The sequence below is a fragment of the Culex pipiens genome, chromosome 1 (assembly GCF_016801865.2).
Source record: "Culex pipiens pallens isolate TS chromosome 1, TS_CPP_V2, whole genome shotgun sequence".
Lineage (NCBI taxonomy): Eukaryota > Metazoa > Arthropoda > Insecta > Diptera > Culicidae > Culex > Culex pipiens.
Window position 1 is genome coordinate 122,427,176 of NC_068937.1, and position 18,299 is coordinate 122,445,474.

Here is an 18,299-nt window from a genome sequence, read left to right on the forward strand (position 1 = left end):
TGAGAAAGATCCAGCTGCAGTTTGGTCAAACAACCGCAAAATATAGCTGATTCAGAGAAAATTGACCGCAATGTGCTAAGAAATCAAGGGTTGGCTTGAGACATTTTTCTCTGTTATGGCAATAAATATTGCTTGTCCGCAATGTCCTACTCCTCCTCCACCTTCTTTCCCCCACCGCCCAGTCGGTTCTGAATCTCCTGCAGACTAAGACCTTTGGTTTCGATTACGCACAACAACGTAAACAGGAACGCTCCGGCACAGACCAGCCCAAAGATCCAGAAAGCCCACTCGAAACCATAGGATTCACTGATCAATAAGAAGAAGCGAAGTGCCAAAAAGTCTAGAACCCATGAACTGGACACGATGATCATGCTTCCTAGTGCTTTAACATCGTGTGCGAAGATTTCCGCCGCGATAGCCCACGGGACCGGTCCAAAGCCAACGTTGTAGATGGAGATGAAGCCAATCATTCCGGTCAGTGGAATCCAGCTAATACTCTGCGATGGAACATCCAGTGAATCCATCAGAAAGTATGCACCAAGTAGCGCCAAAACTACGGAAAGACCCAGTGTAGAAGCCATGAGAACTGGTCTTCGTCCGGAATGATCTACGAAGAATATGACACAACACACAAACACGACCTGAACCGCTCCCATTATAATTGTGCAAACTTCGCTAGGCAGTGCTATTTCAGCCTTTTCGAAGATTAACTCACTGTTTGATTGGATACAGTCGATTCCGGACCATTGCTGGAGAGAAATCAAGCAGAAGCTGATCATCAGCGCCCGCAGGTTTGCTCGATTGGTGAAAAGACTGCGGAAGGCGTTCGACTTTTGTACCGATTCTTCTTGCAGAACGTAATCTTTGGTAAGTTGCAGATCACCTTGAATTTCCTCTAAGGATGCGTCTCGTAGATACATAAGCGAGTTTGCAGCTTGCTGGTAGAGACCTTTCGAAATGAAAAAGTGTGGCGTTTCCGGCATGTAGAAGAACAGAATGGTAAACAAGAGTGGAACTGCGCAGCAGATCCACTGGAAGGAGATGTAGCTAACATATGGACCGATCAAGTAGACGTACAGCGTACCAACTGAAAAATAGAAAATGTTTGAGTTTTCCTCTGGATAAGCTATACAAGCATGCTTACTGGTTTGCCCAATCTGCAGAAAAGACCCGAGAATCCCGCGGTACTCATCGCTGGCAATCTCTCCAATGTACATGGTTAATCCGTTCAGAATGCAACCGCCGGCGAATCCCTGCACAAATCTAGCCGCGATCATCACCGGCACCGAGGTCGACTGGAGCAACATGATCCATCCGACAATGTGAATAACTCCCGACAACCAAAGGGCCAGCTTACGACCTTTCCAATCTGCCAAAAAGCCGGCCGCAAATGGCCCAAAAAATCCCCCGACCGCCAGCACCGAGTTGATCCAGGACTGTTCGCTTTCGACGATCAGGTAACCGATCGGATTATCCGACAAACCCTGATCCGTCAGCTTCTGAAACATAGGGGACGGCCAACCGACAGTGAGCCCGACGCAGATCGCCGAGATATTCGCTGGAATGTTGGTGCAGGTTTGTTAATCCCAGAAAAAAAAACTGAGCGGAATGATCTCACCGACTGCGGCCACCAAAAATTCACGAAACGTTGCTTTGGAGCGATGCATTCTACCTGCTACTGGTTCTACTATAAACTGATAGCAAATCAGAGCACTCTTATTGGCTTTTCTATCGAAAAGGGAGAAGTCGGTGGGCAAATAGACATTGTTGATAGTGCTACAAGGGATGTTTGTGACCATTTGCTATTGTTGAATGTTCGGTGAATAATCGTACACCACTCGAAATGGAGATCAATAGTGATTTTCTTTCATATCTAACTCACAACAGAGCCGCATTCGTCAATTGAGAACATTTATTTTACAACACATGGTTTAAGTAATACTTTCACTGGATGATTCTACTTATCTGTGCAATCATATATTCTTTTGAAGAAGCCGCTACCACTTCAAACACTTCAAAAGCCTTTGGCATCTTGAATTTCCCACCTTACTTCACTACAAATGAGGCAAAAGCCATCAATTAGCCACTTATTGCCAAGGTAGTCCTTCGAGGACCACAACAGAACCATAAAACTTAACCCGCTCAACATTTGTCACTAGCTGACGCCATCACTGGAGCACTCTCATTTAAACGGGCCTGAATTTCCGGCAAACTCAAGCCCTTGGTTTCCACCACGAAGACGTACGTGAACACAAACGCCATCGCGCAACACACCGCAAAGATCCAGAACAACCAATGGGATCCGAGGGCGTCGTCCAGTGATGTGAAATAAAACAGGATGAAGAAGGATGTCAGCCAGCAGATTGAAGACACGACTGAGGACGCTAGTGACTTAATGCTGGGTGCAAACATCTCTCCTAGAAGAACCCAAGCAATGGGCCCAAATCCGGTGCAGAACATGATGACGAAGAGTACGAGCGAAGCTACGGGTAGGAAGGTGAGCGTACTTGCCACTTCTGAGCTCTGGTTGTCTAGGTAGAAGTACGTCCCGAGGGCGGTCAACGAGCAGCACATTCCCAAGGCCGAGGTGAGGAGCGTAGGTCGTCGACCTACCCTGTCTACGATCACTGCCGTCACAATACTGGAAATTACCTGGAAGATACCCAACACAATAGCAGAGAGATCTGCCGGTATATCGGTACCCGTGCGGTCAAATATTGTCTGAGCAAAGAACTGCACCGGGTTGATGCCAGAGAACTGCTGGAACACAACCACACCGGTGCAGATGATCAATGCTCTGAAGTTGGCATGATCTATAAACAGATCTTTTATTGTTCCCCGGTTACGCAGCGATTCTTCGACCGAAAATTGAATTGAGTTAAACTCAGCTTGCAACTCGGAAATTGGTTCTCCTCGGATGTACGCCAACGATCGAGCCGCTGCCCCGTAATCTCCCTTGGACACGTAAAAATGAGGCGTCTCCGGCATTTGGACAAAGCCAGCTACAAACAACAAAGGCAGTGCCATTTGGATCCACTGGAAGGCACCGTAGCTGACGTAAGGCCCAATTGCGTAGTCCAGAAGCAGTCCCAGTGTGATAAAGGTCTGCACTAGAGAGCCAAGAGCTCCTCGTCGCTCTACGGTAGCGATCTCGCCCACGTACAGCGGAGTAATTGTGATCGCGAAACCGATTCCACATCCCTGCAGGAATCGACCAACCAAAATCTGCGCCACGGATTGAGTCGTAAGAAAAAGGACATACGCGGCCAGGAAAAATACGGCGCTGATCAGCAGGGCAAGTTTTCGCCCGAAGCGATGAGCTACAAAGCCGGCGAAAGCTGGACCTAGAATGGAGGCATAATCATTGATACGAAAAAAAAGTATTAGAAATTGACACCCGTACCAAGTAGTGATCCCAGTGTCAATATAGAGCCAATCCATGATAGTTCACTTGCCGTAGGAGCCTCTGGCAGGGGTGACTCATCCATATCCTTCAGCTTGGACTCCATCGGTGATGTCCACGCCATGCTGGCACCCATGCAAGCAATTGCGAGATTCGCTGCAAGAAATTTAATTAGTTTTCCGTTGTTTATCGCTGCAATCAATCCATATAGATAAATGCGGACACTTAATTTGAATAACTCATCACAGATCCTCCGAAAAGTCAACTTATCAGCTTTCACCGACATTGACCTTTCGGTGCCAAATTGTGACTGCTGTTATCAGCGCTGGATGAATTAGACAATAACGTCTACTCCAGTTGAGGTCAGCCCAAAAAGAATCCCAACCCACCTATCAGTGCAGCCACATACTGTCGCTTCTTCCTGATTGCACTAAGCAGCAGTTGAATCATTGCACGCCTTCGTCCAAACTGTCAACAAAACTATCTCCAGGTCACCCCGAGGCGGACCTCACAGCTTCCACACGCGACACTAATTATAATTACTAACAAGTCGTCACTTAGTAAACAACCTCAAAGAACAACATTAACTGAATGATTTCATGTATTCTTCGGTCCAACTCGTGAGACAGGTTCTACTAAACTGAAGACAGCGATGGCCAGCCCCAAGTTCTTTATACCAATTCGTTGCCTTATTAAAAGAGTCAACCTCTCTCCCGAGATGACCGAATGGTACTGGCTTCCGCCGAGTTTGATAATCCGGTGCAAACAGTCAGTGCAGAGCAATTGCAGCCCGGCTGGACAAGTGTTTTTGCGCCCATCTCTGAGTATGGGAAAGTTGAAGAGAGCACCGTACGCGCCAAGCAGCAGTTGCGATGATTTGGATTCTCGCGATGAAATGGCTTCGGTAAGAGGTTGCATAGGTGCAGGCGTTGATGGTAATAAGCTTTTGTAATTTGCAAATATTTTTCCAAGTTTATGATGCCCTCCCCTTCCAAGTAAGCCTGAATCTTAGGTAGGCAAAACATATAGATTTTCTAAATTTCAATTTTATAATGGAAATGTAAGTCAAATCAACTTAAAACAATTAGAATCGTGCGTTGATAATCATACTGAGCATGTATGAGCTCGCTTTAAAATATTTTGATTTTGATTTTTTGTTGGACCCAATCTCACCCCTTAGACCTAATGTCATCCCTAATGATGATACTAACATATGCTGAAAACAATGAAAACAACTGGACTAATGTAAACACTAGTTTACGCGAGCCGTACATTTTTCCAACGAAGTTCACCGAGTTGGATAAATACAACGAGTGCTGAAAAAGTCAAGTTTTGCAACAAGTTCCATACAACATTTTTTGCCATTGCAAAAAAACACTTGTATGGAAACATTTGTGTAATTTGACGACAGAGACGACAGTGCAATTTGGGGGTTATGCTCGGCTTTCGGTCTTATTTATTTAAAAGTAAACACCAGTTTGTTACTTTGTCCAACGTTTCAGTTCATGTACCTTTTTAAGTAATCTTCTTTGATTTGCGTGAAACATTGTCCTAAGGGGTAACTTCTGTCCCTGATCACGAATCCGTTTTTTTTATATCTCGTGACGGAGAGTGGTACGACTCCTCTCATTTTTGAACATGCGAAAAAAGACGTGTTTTTCAATAATTTGCAGCCTGAAACGGTGATGAGATAGAAATTTGGTGTCAAAGGAACTTTTATGTAAAATTGGACACCCAATTTGATGGCGTACTCAAAATTCCGAAAAACGAAGTTTCCATCGAAAAAACACAAACAAAGTTTTAAAAACTCTGTCATTTTCCGTTATTCAATTGTATTTTTTTTTCGAACGTGTCGTTTTAAGGGAAATTTAATTTACTTTTCGAATCTACATTAACCCAGAAGGGTAATTTTTTCATTTAGAACATTTTGTTTTTTCTTTTTCATTTTAAAAATTTTTGCGTTTTTTTTTCTAACTTTGCAGAGTATTTTTTTTCAGCCCCGGCAAAATCAAATTGCGTCTCGGGCGTCGCAAGGAGCGACGCATATCTTTTTTGCCGGGGACAATTTTTCGAAAAAATGCCAAACTTTGATGGTCTGTACCGAGCTCCAGGGTGCTCCAAACTTCAATGATATATATACCTACACGCCAGTGATGTTTTTGGTAAACGCATTGGTGGCCAAAGTGCCTCAAAAATAGACAATTTTGTGGAAAAAAGTATTTTTACGGGTTAAATCCCATTTAAAATTGAAGGGCGGAGCGCCAGCTCTTGTTACGTCCAATCAAGCTCATATTTGAGATTTGGGCACCGGAACAAACCCCTGAATACCCGCCAAAAAGTCAATTTTGTTACACTCTAGTGTACACTCAAACCCCGATGGCTTGACACCAACTGTTGTCAAACGAACGGGGTCACTTTTTAGTTTGACACCCCTTTTACACGGATTTCATACACACTACCAAACGATTGTTTTGATAGTGTGCGTGAGCGCCGTGTAAAAAGTGACAGTTCGTCACTTTTTAGTTTTACTTTGACCAACCAACGGGGTACAAACTAAAAAAGTGTCAAACGAAAAAGTGACCAACGACCGGGGGTTGAGTGTACCAAAGTTCTACAAAGTTGTAGAGCAGAAAAAAATTTGATATATAAACATTAGGGGTTTGCTTATGAACTTCACGAGTTTTGAAAAAAAAAAAAAAAATTTGCGTTTCTTTTCGTTTTGTCGTCCATATCGGTCGACGATGAACGGCTATGATCAACGCGACTGACTAGTTTAGTTATTTATAAATGATTCTAGAAAGAAAATTGCTGATAAAATTTTGAATCGGATGGAGCAAAACTCGTGTCATTCGTGTCAAATTTATTCAGAACATGTTTGATAAAGGTCAATGCGCCAATTGAATCAGTTGCATCAGAGAGAAAGAGAGACAGAAATAGAACAAACCCGTTTTTTTAATCTTTTTTATTGACCACAGTAACACAACAACTTTGGTTCCCTATCTAGCGATTAACGGCGTGATAAAATCTTAATTATCAAAAACATATATCGATTTTTACAATTTGAGGAACTAATTTACTGTAACTAATAAAAACACCCTTCTTTGTTTAACAGTAAAGCACAAACATTTACACGCTCAACATGGCCCACAAAACGATTCCATTTTATCTATTGAGCGCTTCCTGGATCTCGTTCAAGCTCATTCCTTTGGTCTCCATAACCTGAGTCAGGGTGAAGGCAAACGCTATAGCACACATGATGCCAAAAATCCAGAACGACCAGTGCGATCCAACAGCCTCGTCCAGCGTCGAGAAGAACTGCAGCACCAAAAAGCCCAAAACCCAACAGGTTGACGCCACGATAGACGAAGCAACGGACTTGACATTGGCCGGAAACATTTCACCCAGGACAGCCCACGGAAGTGGTCCAAACCCAATGCAGTACACCGTCACAAAGAAGATCAGCGAGAAAATTGGCAACCAGCTGATACTGTCAACCGAGTCCGACTTTATGTAGTCCATGTAAAAATACAATCCCATGGTCGCATGAGCCAAGCACATTCCGCCTGCGGATACCAACAAGATCGGCTTGCGACCCAGCCGGTCAACGATGAGTGGGGTAGCGCCACTTGCCAAAACCTGAACGATGCCGACCAGGATTGTCGAAATGGCCGGAGACATGGTGCTTCCGGTTTTGGCAAAGATAGTCTGACTGTAGAACAGGATCACGTTGATTCCGGACAGCTGCTGGAAGCTGATCAAGCCCGCGCAAATGATCAACGCCTTTGTAGTTCCTTTGGTCTTGAAAAGATCCATGACACCTGCTTTATTCTTCATGGCTTCATCAACCGACGCCGATGTTTCTTCCAGTTCTTTTTGTACACCTTCGGCCGTTTTGCCACGTAACCACTGAAGTGAAGCAATGGCATCATCGCGGCGACTCTTGGTTAGGTAATACGTGGGGGTTTCCGGCATGAAGAAGAACGTCCCCGCAAAAATGACCGGCAGAGCCAAGCAAGCCCACTGCAACCCTGCCCAACTCACGTACGGACCTATGGCGTACACGTACAGGATTCCACTGACAATGCACAGCTGCATCAGCGATCCGAGCGCGCCCCGGTACTCATTGCTGGCGATCTCCCCAATGTACATCGTCTGCACGGTCATGACAAAGCCAACTCCGAAACCCTGGATTAACCGGGCGGCGAGTAGCTGACCAACGGTCGATGTGGTCAACAGCAGCACCCAACTCACGACAAAAAATACCGAACTGCCCAGGAGGGTTAGCTTGCGGCCAAACTTTTCAGCGCAGGGACCAGCGATGAAGGGAGCTGGAATGAAATAAAAGATTATTAATTGCAAAAATCATTCCAAACAAGCTTCAATGGTGAATCGTACCGATGAGCGCTCCCATAGCCACGAGGGATCCGATCCAGGACTTTTCGCCGGTGTCGGGAATAACGTCCAAAGGATTGACACTGGTGTCGTTGGACGAGTAAACTGGGCCCATGGGGGATGTCCATCCCAAGCATGTTCCGAGGGCCACCGAGGCGAGGTTGACTGGAAAATGTATGGAATTAGTTATGATGACAACAATAGCTGATTATTCTAAAGGATTTCCAATATTTTCAGACATCACTGAATTTTCTATTCATGGTATTTACAAAAATCATAAACATAATATTCTTAAATTTAACTTTTTTATTGTACAATAATTCAAATGCATCTTTATTTTACAACAAACTACAGATGTGTTTTACCTTTTTTTCATTTCTAGCAGATTGCACAATTATTGCATGGTTTGTATCAGTTTACGATAGGACTAATCCTAATCCACAATTTCTAGCCACTATCTTTTACTAGTTTGTTGTGTTTATTTTTGCTGTTGTACTTGAGATTAAAACTAGTACTAGACATCACAGTAGAAATAACGTTGCGTGGATTCAAAAATTGTTTGGGATTTATAAGTGAAATTTTCAAACTCAAATTTGAATGGAACTAGTTTATGAATTTTGATTTTGTTTCATTATGCCTTGAAAACATGAAAAATGGTAATGCACAAATTACCAATCACAAAAGTTAAACAATAAACAAACCAGTGTTGAGCAAAGTAATCTAGGAGTTTGTAATTCAGGATGGTGACCAATAAGGCGATGATAAAATATTGCAATAATGTACTTGGTAATGAAACAGTCAACGCCCTGACTAATAGAGGTTCGTTGAACTTAAATTTAATGTTGAAAACAAGAAATAAAAAAGAACTTCAGATAATTGAAACATCGAGTAAATGAGGCTTTGGAAAATCGAATATCGACTGTACAATCAATCGTATAGATTCTTGTTTTGAAACCAAAGCACCACAGTTATCTTGTTTAGTTTTTATTATTTTCTTATAGTTTCAATCCCAATCTACACCTCGCAATCACTTCCCTTTGCAATTTTTTTTGTTCTTGCTTTTGCACTTGAAAATAATACTACTTTTTCTAATGATAAGAATCGAATCATTTACACAGTAAAAAATCATTGCCATAATAGTTATAAGACCATCTTAAACTTGAATTAAACGAATTAAACACTCCTTCACTTGAACGGAATAGAACCAAGAAATCGACCAGTTTATATTGTAGACTTTTGCCACAAAGACAATAAAAATGTCCATAATTGTAACCATGCCATAAAACGTTCCAGTTCTATTTTAAAACCCAAAAGTCTTAAAATTTGCTTCAATTCTTCTTTTCGTTTGCGAACTTCTTTCGCCACACAATAACTCACCAACAACACCCGCTATAAACTGCCGCGTGGGGGCACCTTTCTCCATCTTGTAGTTTGCGCGACTGCTCTCGTAATTCTCGAACGTTGCCACAGGTTGGTAGTTGAGCTCAGCTGGATTCATCGATTCTCACCAATGGCCTGTCGAGATTGCACAGTTCACCCACAGATAAAATTAAGTTTATTTTTCACATTTAATATCGCAATTTAACTTTTTTTTTTTAAATAAAAAAATGTTAACTCACTTATAAACTATTTTCAATAGAAAAAAGTAATCATGAGATTTCTTCAAACCATTCACTACGCTCAACACTAAGATTCAAACTGAACCGATTCTAAAAGGGCACTAACGCATTTTTTAAAGCCAAGATCGCCTTAAATAACCCTCAGCAGATTCTCAAGTGGCCAGTTGTTGCCACATTTTGTAAAGAAGAGACCGCCCTTATCTTGAACGGCAATCGCCGCAACTAAATATTTCACGATTTTCTAAATAAGTAACAGGCAAAATACAGCGAGTAAATCTAAATCAAACCGGTAGCGGTGGCATCAGGTGAAGTGTGCCGTCGAGATTCCGGGGACACTCGAGTGTGGGACAAACCGAGTGAAGTGCAGTTTGAGCCAAGGGATAGCTAAAATTTGACGCCATTTTACTGTGTCTGCGCAGAACCGATTATTCCGTGACTAGGCGCCGTTCATGATCGACCAATGGAAAGTGACTCGTTGGAAAATTTGAATTGAATCACAGTTGTTGACAACTGTGAGGACAAAGTGTGAAGAAATCTCGAAGTGCCATGCGATTCCACCAGCTTAACTTAATGGAGACGCTTGGTTTTTTAAAACAATTCCATTACAAAGAATATCTCAATTTACACGCTAAAAGCTAGCAAACCTCGATGGAAATCCTTCTTCGCCAACCTGACTGGACACCGGTCAACCTCAAACTGATCAGTCATCGTCGTCGGCCTGCTTATCCAAAATGTTCGATCGGCAATCCTCTGAACAAGCTTGCAATACATCAACTCAATCCCGGTGTCATCATCCAGCAAACCGTTTTGCTTCCTTAATGTGAGAATACCTACTTCCTTGTGGTTTGTGTATCTTCCTTGCCTCTCCCGCCACTAACCCTTAGCTATGCTGGTCCTTAATTTCAGAGCAAACATAGCGTTTAAGCAAAATTTCTCCTTTTTGGTTTTATTTTAGATAATTTGTTTTTGACTTGGAAATATCGTCTGCATAATGTCCTGTAAAGACGAACCTTTTTAAAAATGAAGCAAAAGATTAGACGCAATCGAACAAAGTGGAAATCTTGATCGAGGGGCGTGACAAAGGCCTTAATGTATTAATTATCGGTATTTAATACATTAAGGAATTAAATTCCTCATGTCGTTTGACATTTGACAGCGCCACACCTGCTTTGAAAACTTTGGTTTGCTTCGTGTCTCTTTCGCGCACTCCGCTGTCAAGCTTGTTTTGGTTTCGTGTAAAAAAGAATGACGCCGTGAAGCTGAAGAGATTTTGGACCAAGCCGATCTAAACGTGCCATTGACGGGGAAGTTGCAGCCGGTGGAGTTGGATTACATTTTCCAGTAGCTGGTTAAGTGCGATGCGGATCCTGGGACGCGCCTTAACGGAGTAATAGAGTTTAAGCTTAACAATCAGACGTCGGACGAGAGCAAGATTTCGTTGCAGCTGGAGGTGCCTTGCTACAGCGATGCCTCTAACAATTCGACATCGGTGGAAAAGAAATTGCACCTCCTGTGCAACCGCAAAAGTGATCTGCACTACGAGCCAAGCTACGAGCTCTCTGACGAAAACGGCGCTCTGCGGTGCACTAGCGTTCGGATGCTGGAATGGTTCATCCGGCAAATGATGCGGGAAGATGGCCACATTAACGCTGGGAGGTTCAAGAACGGGTGACACGAAAGCATTCAGGAGTAGACAATTGTAATCATCCGAGTTAATTAGGTACTTGGAGTGACTTTTAATTACGTTAGATGATGACTTTTTGGTACAATGCTTTGAAAAAATAAAATATCTCAACTTTGTTGTTTCATTTATTTCAATAATAGTCCCACCATGTTAGGTTGGCCGGTTCTTGAGTGTCTGGAATAACGACGTTGGCGGCTTCTCATTTCGTTCAACCGGCGATTGCTTTTCCACCGGGCTTATGGTAGTACCGATGATCTGGCTTCTGGAGGTCATCACGGGACTAACGAACATCCAGGACTCGGCGGTGATGAGGTTGCAACGGTAGGGACACATCAGGGGAAACCACTTCTGGTAGGCCGCATTGAACATGCCCAGCTGTTTGGCGGGAGTGTTACGGAGAAATCTGTGGGAAATGACGTGGGAAGAATTCGATTCGAGGATCCGTTTCAACAAACGCAGCATCCAGGTGGGCCGCTCGATGGCCTTCTACAACAAATCTTCCGGCTGGGCCAGCTTCGATATCGTCCAGTACGTCCTGGTTACCGCCCTGGATGACGCTGCGCAATTTTTCCGGTTTGCCTGTACCGCGCTGGTACTTTCCTGCTCGACCGCTCTTCGATGACACAAATTTTGCGCCAAACATAACAACAAACACACGGGGTGTCAAAATGTCAAATCAATGTAGTGTAAGAAGAGGTGGCGTTGTTTTGAACGTAAACAATCGTTAATATATTTAATTCCTACCGTTAATTAATTAAATAATTTAATTTCTTACTATTGTCCCGCCCCTCGATCTTGATACTATCAACCAGTTACACAACTCGTCATTTTTTAAGTTGATGTCAGTAATCGCTTCAGTTCTGTCAAGGTATAATAGATTTGATCTTCCTGAACACGCTCCAATCGACAGAATTGAATTTTATAAAGTTTCCTGTCAATCGAGAAATTAAAAGTGCAACATGGAGTTAAACTTTCTGTCAAGCTGCTGTGAAGTTTATCATGACAGCTACAAAAGTTGCACTCCATTTTACCGGCTCACATCTCTCTTTTTAATTTCTCGATAAAATAGTATCGGAATATTAAAAGTGCAACACGGAGTTAAACTTTCTGTTAAGTTTCTGTGAAGTTTTCCACGACAGCTTGAATGTTTCACTCCATGTTACCGGCTCACATCTCTCTTTTTGATTTCTCAATATGTCGGGTACATCGAGAAATTAAAAAGAGAGATGTGAGCTGGTAACATGGAGTTAAACTTTTGCAACTGTCATGAAAAAATTCACAGAAGCTTGACAGAAAGTTTAACTCCATGTTGCACTTTTAATTTCTCGATATATTCTGTGGAAATATTTTAAACAACCATGCGTACCCATGTTTATCTGTGGGGTTTACAGGTTTAATCTGTCCCATTTTGAGGTAACGTCAAGGAATTTTAAGTTTTTGATTCTTAAATGATAGATTATGATTTTAGAAACAATGTTTTCTTAAACAAGAAAAATTTAAAATACTTTCTCGCACCCTCACTTGCATTATCCAAAAAAAAAATCACTTTTTTAGAAAAAATGGAATCAATACAAAAACTGTCAGGTGTGTATTTTCTGTAAACGATAGGTTTTTGTCCATGTATTAATTTGTTAGTGCGCCTTACTGGACCAAAATAGAAGTTTTTGGCCTCTCCCAGACGGATTTATGTCGAAAAAATCGCATTTTTTTCGAAATTTTGGCTCGAGCCTCGAATCGATTCAGGCTCGATCTCGAGCCAGATCGACTCGAGACTCAATCCAAAATTGTCGGTGGGTTTTGACGATTTTATTTAAATATTTTTTTTTGTAACTCATAACTTTCCAACCAAAGAACTTTCTCCTAATTTCACTTTATAGAAAATTGTCCAAGAAATTCATTAAAAATAAAATATCAACCCTCAAGTGCCTTCCAATATTTTTTCATTGCAGTTTATGGCCTAAAACGTGATTTTCACCCATTCCATATATATATAAGGCAAATTTATGGGAAATTGGACGAGCTTTTCAGTAAAAATATTTACGAGACTGAAAAACCAAGTCAGTCATATAGAAATTACCAAAAACCACAAAAAATCCCGTTTTTTTCAACATTTTTATTTTAAAAACCACTGTATCTTCCCAAGGGTTGGACATAGGACAATGGTCAATATGGAGACTTTTATGTAAAATTGTCTGTAGAATCGATCCCCACTACTGGTTTTTAAAAATTTTGACGTTTAGACCACTTTTCAAAAAAAACAGTTTTAGTAAATGATTTTTGTATTTTTTTAGGATAGACATACCGTCCTGCATTTTTAGTCAGTCTTTTAGTAACATTTTAGGCTATTTCCTCAAAAATTTTGAACGAAAAAAAATTGTGACATCACCTTTAAATTTCAGTTTTAGACTTAACAATCAAAAAATATCATAGATGTGGCGTGTATTTTTGTTTCAGTGTATTTTTTTCAGAAAGCCCGTCCAATTTCCTACAAGTTTGTCTTTGACCACTTTTTGATACGACGCAACGGCTCCGAGATACAGTGATTTTTAAATTACAAAATATAAAAACATTTAAATACCTTACGCCCTCCTCAAATGTTATTTTCGAGTACTATTGGCTCCATGTACATAAAAATGACTCATATAGGACTAGGATAACATTGAAAGTTTCATTGAAATCGGAGAGGGTCGGGTACAAAAGTACCAGAAAAATTCCTGATTTGAGCTGGAATTGCTCATATTTGTTATTTTTTAATCACCATCGTGTTCCTCGGACAATTTTACATAAGCATCAATGCATATCCAAACTAAACCAAACCATTGCCGAAATACATCCCTTCAAAAATAAAAAAAAATGAATTTAGGTGAAGATCGAGTCCAAAGGTGTACCCAGTTGACCTGGAAAGACCCATAATCGTATAAGTGCGCATGGTTATTTTTTAAAGCTGATTCCATACCAAGTATACCCAAATTTACAATTTAATTTATTGGCAAGAAAGTCAATTTTAAGTCTATCATACCTTGATAAAAGTATACTCAATTTTTACAATTTTATTTAATGGCAAGACCGAGGGAAAGACACATACTTTTTTTTAAATAAACTAAATGAAAATGGTAAACTTATTCAACAAATAATCACAAATTCAGTGACGAAGCCTCAACGACAAAAAGGCCATTCTAATGTAAACCTAAACGGTAATCAAATGTTTGACGATAGATAAAACCATTGCAAACAGCGGAAAACCTCCTTCATTACAAAATTTAATAATACTGTGTTACCTAGAACAATTGAAATTGTCTCGTGATGAATGACAGTAAGTTTTGATCATGGATTTTTATATACATTGGAAACATATTTCTTGTTAAAAAAATGACAAATAGTTTTAAGTCTTTTATTCCAGATTTAAGCCAAGGGTTCCCTTCGAATAAACCAATGTCAAACACGCACCGTCCAAAACCCACAACGGCAGTGCAAAACGTGAGCTGAACGCCAATAACGAATAAACAGTTTGAATTAATTACACAAAACGAAACGTTGACGCTTGGAACGGAACGGTCGGGTTCGTCAAACAGGAAAAGTGCCCTTGGGGGATGCAAAATTTTCCACTTCCCGAAATGATGTACGGCAAAATTAAACAGTTTCCAGATGCGGGGACTCCATGAAGTGCCTGCCGGTTGTTGGGGAGGAGAAGCTTCATTTGCTTACACACAAATTCCTGAACACCGGCGACGGTGGCAATTGCTTCAGCTACCGCGACAAGTGCTATAAAAGTCATCAAGAAGCTGCATAATGTGTTTACATCGAATCGGCTGTGACTAGCAAACTACTTGACAAAGGAAATTTACGCGATACGCGCTATCAAGCCTCTGTGACAGAATATCAAAACTGTCCACGTGAGTCCACGAGCAGTGATGAGCAATGCGGGACTAGTTTGTTCGATAGTTTTGTGTGAGACAACGCCCTAGAACAGCGCGCAGCAGAATGTCCCGTACCTGCAAGAATGCGACAAACACTGATTGCATCTATCGCCTATGAAGGTGCGCAGCAAACAAACCAACATGGTGCAAACTGTCGCAAACTGTCAGTCTTTTGGTGAAATTCCACCCTGACGAATCATTATTCAGCGAAAATCGGAGAGCACGTGGAAGGTGCTAAACGGATCGAAATGGTGCCAAAAAAGTGCTAACAAACGCGCTTATTCAAACTGGCGGCAGGAGCAGGGTGGTTCGTTATGGCAAGCGCCATTATGGCAAACTGTCAAAAAAAAGTAAAAAATCGAAATTCTCTTTACACAATACGTCTCTCAATGTGTCTGCATTGCATTCTAGAGTGCAAGCATTATGGCAGCCGCCATTATGGCAAAACTGTCAAAATCCACCCCACGTGCACGCGCACTGGCAACAAAATGCTACACAATCGCGCGCGCGTTAAGTGCAAGCGAAAGGTCAACCTTAATCGGCCGGCGTGTTGCAGTTCTGAAATAGCTCAAATTTCTATGGGAGGAAATGGCTTGCGATAAACTGGCAGCTGCCCTGCTGAGAGCGGAACAATATGGCTCGCGAGGGAAGAGCAATCTTGTTCTATAAGTGTAATGATGCGGGCAATTTTAAAGATGAACACCTGGGATTGAACTGTAATAGGCTTTCCTCGCGTGAAATGGAAGTTTGTTGTCCGTGCATGAGTGGCAATAAAAAAACATGATTATTTAAATTAAAGTAACTGACCTGTGCGAATCCATGATTGACACTTTTCTGTAATCCAAGATCTTTGTTCAACTGTCAAAAGTTTGGATTTTGATAATATTTTTCACAATTGCTTTTTCTCTATTGTTTTTGTTTTCGAGTTGAGAAATTTAAAACACTACAATGACTTCTTGCACAGAGAGTCTGTTATCAGAACAACAGTCAGCAGAACATCTTAGTGCAGTTATCAGAACGCCCAACAAAGAAACACAAACGCACGCAAACACTTTGTATGGTTTCACATAATTTACACAAATTCAAACAAAGAACGTCCTTCGCCGCCAGTGGTCACTCCCAAACTGACCAGGGGAGCTCCACTACGAGGCACCTGGACAAATGGGGGGACCCGAGATGATCTAGAACACGCGGCGGATCGTGTCCAGCTGTAGTAGTCAACAGTAGGCGATGAAAATGGGGAATAAAAAATGTGCAAATTCTCTCACAACATGAGCAAACACAGACACGCTGGAGGCGATTAGTATTGGAGTGAGGGTGGTTCTATACAGAATTCTAAGTATTTAAAAATAACATTACTTTAAATCGTTGCACCCCTCGAAAGCCAATGCTTGTCAAAATTGTATCGCGTCAAATTACCAAGAAAATGTTAAATATTTCTCATGATTTATATCTGTACAACATACTTTTCTCTCTTGTTTGAATAAAAATTTTCAGAAAACATTTAAATTTTATTTGTAAATATAGTGCAATTCTATAATTTGAAAAGGTTTGTAGTGAATGGTCCGGAAAATCCCAAGTCATTTGTAAAATCAATCACACTTGCCACTTCACTGTGATTCGTACACATGCAGTCTAGGAAAAAAATATGAAAAACTAGCAGCAATGCAATTTCCACGCGTTTTCCCCGTTTGTTCTGCAGATTGTGTCGCCAGAAATGGCACATTAAGGCTACCAACGATTATGGCGTTGTTTGCGGGATTGTTTTGCTTAAACTGATGGTGCGATAAGCGTTCAGGATTACAATTTAAGCAATTGATGGTAATAGGATTGGTGTTAAACATATGTTTATCTATTTAATGAGTGTTTTTTTATTGAGCCAATTTGCACCCAACCAAACCAACTAACAAACTGTTGTTGGACTCCAAACGTGATTTCTGTTTTTGTTTTTAATAATTGCAACCACAGTGCTTTCTTTATCGCCAAATCTAAATAATGTGTACTGTAGGGTTAAATTATTGTTTTATTCTGTGACGTTCACAATGTATATATCTCACACATTTTTATTTATTTTTTTGCTTCAGTCACAACAAGTTTATACAAAAAAAATCTTCAAACGCTTTTTTTTGGTATAAAATACAAACCTTTACTTTTTCCAGAAAAAAAATTACACAATTCCAAAGTATCCTTTACAATACTTCTACAATTTCCTTAAAAATAAACTATTGTTTAACTTTCACTTCACGATCCTGGACCACGCCTTCCCGGCTTGGGTTGTCAACCGAAACTGATGCTGTGGTGCCGAGGTGCCATAATGGCCGATCGCGGACCCAGATTCAACCGCGGCATCATCCTCAAGGCTTATCTGCGCTGATAATAGAGGATGCTCTATCTCCGTCACACTTGTTCGTTATTAATGGCTAACGGCTAATTAAGTGAGATTTAGAAAAGACGATTTGTTTGAATTTAAAGGGGAAAATGGGGCAATGTGGGAAAAAACAAGAAATAATTACACAGTCTTACAGAAGTTCATTTCATGGCTTGACAAAACAACCTCGTAGGAAAATTTTTCCGTTGCTGAAAGGCAAACATTTGAAATTAAATATTCCTTAAAGATCATGTATGCCTAAAGCTTTTATCAGTTTATAAGAGATATTTAGTCTGTTGGAATCCTGTTCGGATTTCATAAATTGTTTTCAAACGCGTTTTTTTATAAAGATGACAAAAGTGTTATTCTAGTCAAGCTGAAAGATCTAATTGTAGGCAGTTTTTAAGTTTATGATTATAATAATTTGAAAGTTTAAAAAAATGGAATTTGTTTCACCCAAATTCCCTTTCAAGGCGCCGGAACAGATTATAAATAAAGAAAATATCATCTCTTATCACCCAGATCGATCCCAACTAATCCCGGAATAGAGTGACACATGAGAATGACCCAAAAGGTTAGTAGAAAAAAATAAGACAGCCGTCACGAGTGATAAGGGCTCAAATGACTAATTTTCCATACAAAAAAAAATACATTTAAGATTAAAACGAGCTTCTAATGCCACTAATTACAAAATCGATGCCGGCAATTTGTTTAACGCTGGTGTGTACATTGCAACTGCTCTCGACTCAGTCAACGTCATCGTTTTCACGGAGAAACGCATCCCCGCTTCACTGTTTATGTTTACAAAACGGAGCGCTGTTTATTTAATTGTGTTGCATTCAACGATGTTTTCCGATTGCGCCATTTCTCTTGGGCGCGTCACTTTGATGGATGCCATGCATTTTTCACCTTGGGT

The 18,299-nt window shown here is 40.9% G+C and overlaps 3 protein-coding genes across 4 annotated transcripts; all 3 read right to left on the minus strand.

Moving 5' to 3' along the window:
- Positions 1–5: 5 nt before the first annotated feature.
- LOC120424614 (facilitated trehalose transporter Tret1-2 homolog) lies at positions 6–1,711 on the minus strand. Its single transcript, XM_039588775.2, has 3 exons — positions 1,619–1,711; positions 1,145–1,558; positions 6–1,087 (listed from the first exon to the last, which is right to left on the minus strand). Exons 1-3 carry the CDS (start codon positions 1,665–1,667, stop codon positions 147–149), a joined length of 1,404 nt encoding a protein of 467 aa, XP_039444709.1. The 5' UTR covers positions 1,668–1,711; the 3' UTR covers positions 6–146.
- Positions 1,712–1,883: 172 nt separating this feature from the next.
- On the minus strand, positions 1,884–4,135 carry LOC120424612 (facilitated trehalose transporter Tret1-like). Its single transcript, XM_039588771.2, has 3 exons — positions 3,793–4,135; positions 3,404–3,559; positions 1,884–3,344 (listed from the first exon to the last, which is right to left on the minus strand). The coding sequence occupies exons 1-3, from the start codon at positions 3,851–3,853 to the stop codon at positions 2,143–2,145; spliced, it is 1,419 nt and encodes a 472-aa protein (XP_039444705.1). The 5' UTR covers positions 3,854–4,135; the 3' UTR covers positions 1,884–2,142.
- A 2,212-nt stretch (positions 4,136–6,347) lies between these two features.
- Positions 6,348–16,116, minus strand: LOC120424616 (facilitated trehalose transporter Tret1-like). Of its 2 annotated transcripts, none has more exons than XM_039588780.2 (4): positions 15,823–16,116; positions 9,173–9,310; positions 7,799–7,960; positions 6,348–7,731 (listed from the first exon to the last, which is right to left on the minus strand). In XM_039588780.2, the coding sequence occupies exons 2-4, from the start codon at positions 9,291–9,293 to the stop codon at positions 6,566–6,568; spliced, it is 1,449 nt and encodes a 482-aa protein (XP_039444714.1). In that variant the 5' UTR covers positions 9,294–9,310; positions 15,823–16,116; the 3' UTR covers positions 6,348–6,565. The 2 variants fall into 2 exon arrangements, with proteins under 2 accessions (XP_039444714.1, XP_039444712.1); XM_039588778.2 differs by lacking the exon at positions 15,823–16,116 and adding an exon at positions 9,415–9,570.
- Between the last annotated feature and the right edge of the window lie 2,183 nt (positions 16,117–18,299).

Excerpts from the sequence above, each read along its gene's own strand:
- LOC120424614 (XM_039588775.2), bottom strand. The coding sequence starts at position 1,667 with ATGCATCGCTCCAAAGCAACGTTTCGTGAATTTTTGGTGGCCGCAGTC. Across the intron at positions 1,559-1,618 it reads ATTTTTGGTGGCCGCAGTCG|CGAATATCTCGGCGATCTGC; the intron begins GTGAGATCATTC and ends CCAACATTCCAG. Across the intron at positions 1,088-1,144 it reads TCTGCAGATTGGGCAAACCA|TTGGTACGCTGTACGTCTAC; the intron begins GTAAGCATGCTT and ends TCTATTTTTCAG.
- LOC120424612 (XM_039588771.2), bottom strand. The coding sequence starts at position 3,853 with ATGATTCAACTGCTGCTTAGTGCAATCAGGAAGAAGCGACAGTATGTG. Across the intron at positions 3,560-3,792 it reads GTATGTGGCTGCACTGATAG|CGAATCTCGCAATTGCTTGC; the intron begins GTGGGTTGGGAT and ends AATTTCTTGCAG. Across the intron at positions 3,345-3,403 it reads GACACTGGGATCACTACTTG|GTCCAGCTTTCGCCGGCTTT; the intron begins GTACGGGTGTCA and ends CCTCCATTCTAG.
- LOC120424616 (XM_039588780.2), bottom strand. The coding sequence starts at position 9,293 with ATGAATCCAGCTGAGCTCAACTACCAACCTGTGGCAACGTTCGAGAAT. Across the intron at positions 7,961-9,172 it reads GTTTATAGCGGGTGTTGTTG|TCAACCTCGCCTCGGTGGCC; the intron begins GTGAGTTATTGT and ends TACATTTTCCAG. Across the intron at positions 7,732-7,798 it reads GGCTATGGGAGCGCTCATCG|CTCCCTTCATCGCTGGTCCC; the intron begins GTACGATTCACC and ends ATTTCATTCCAG.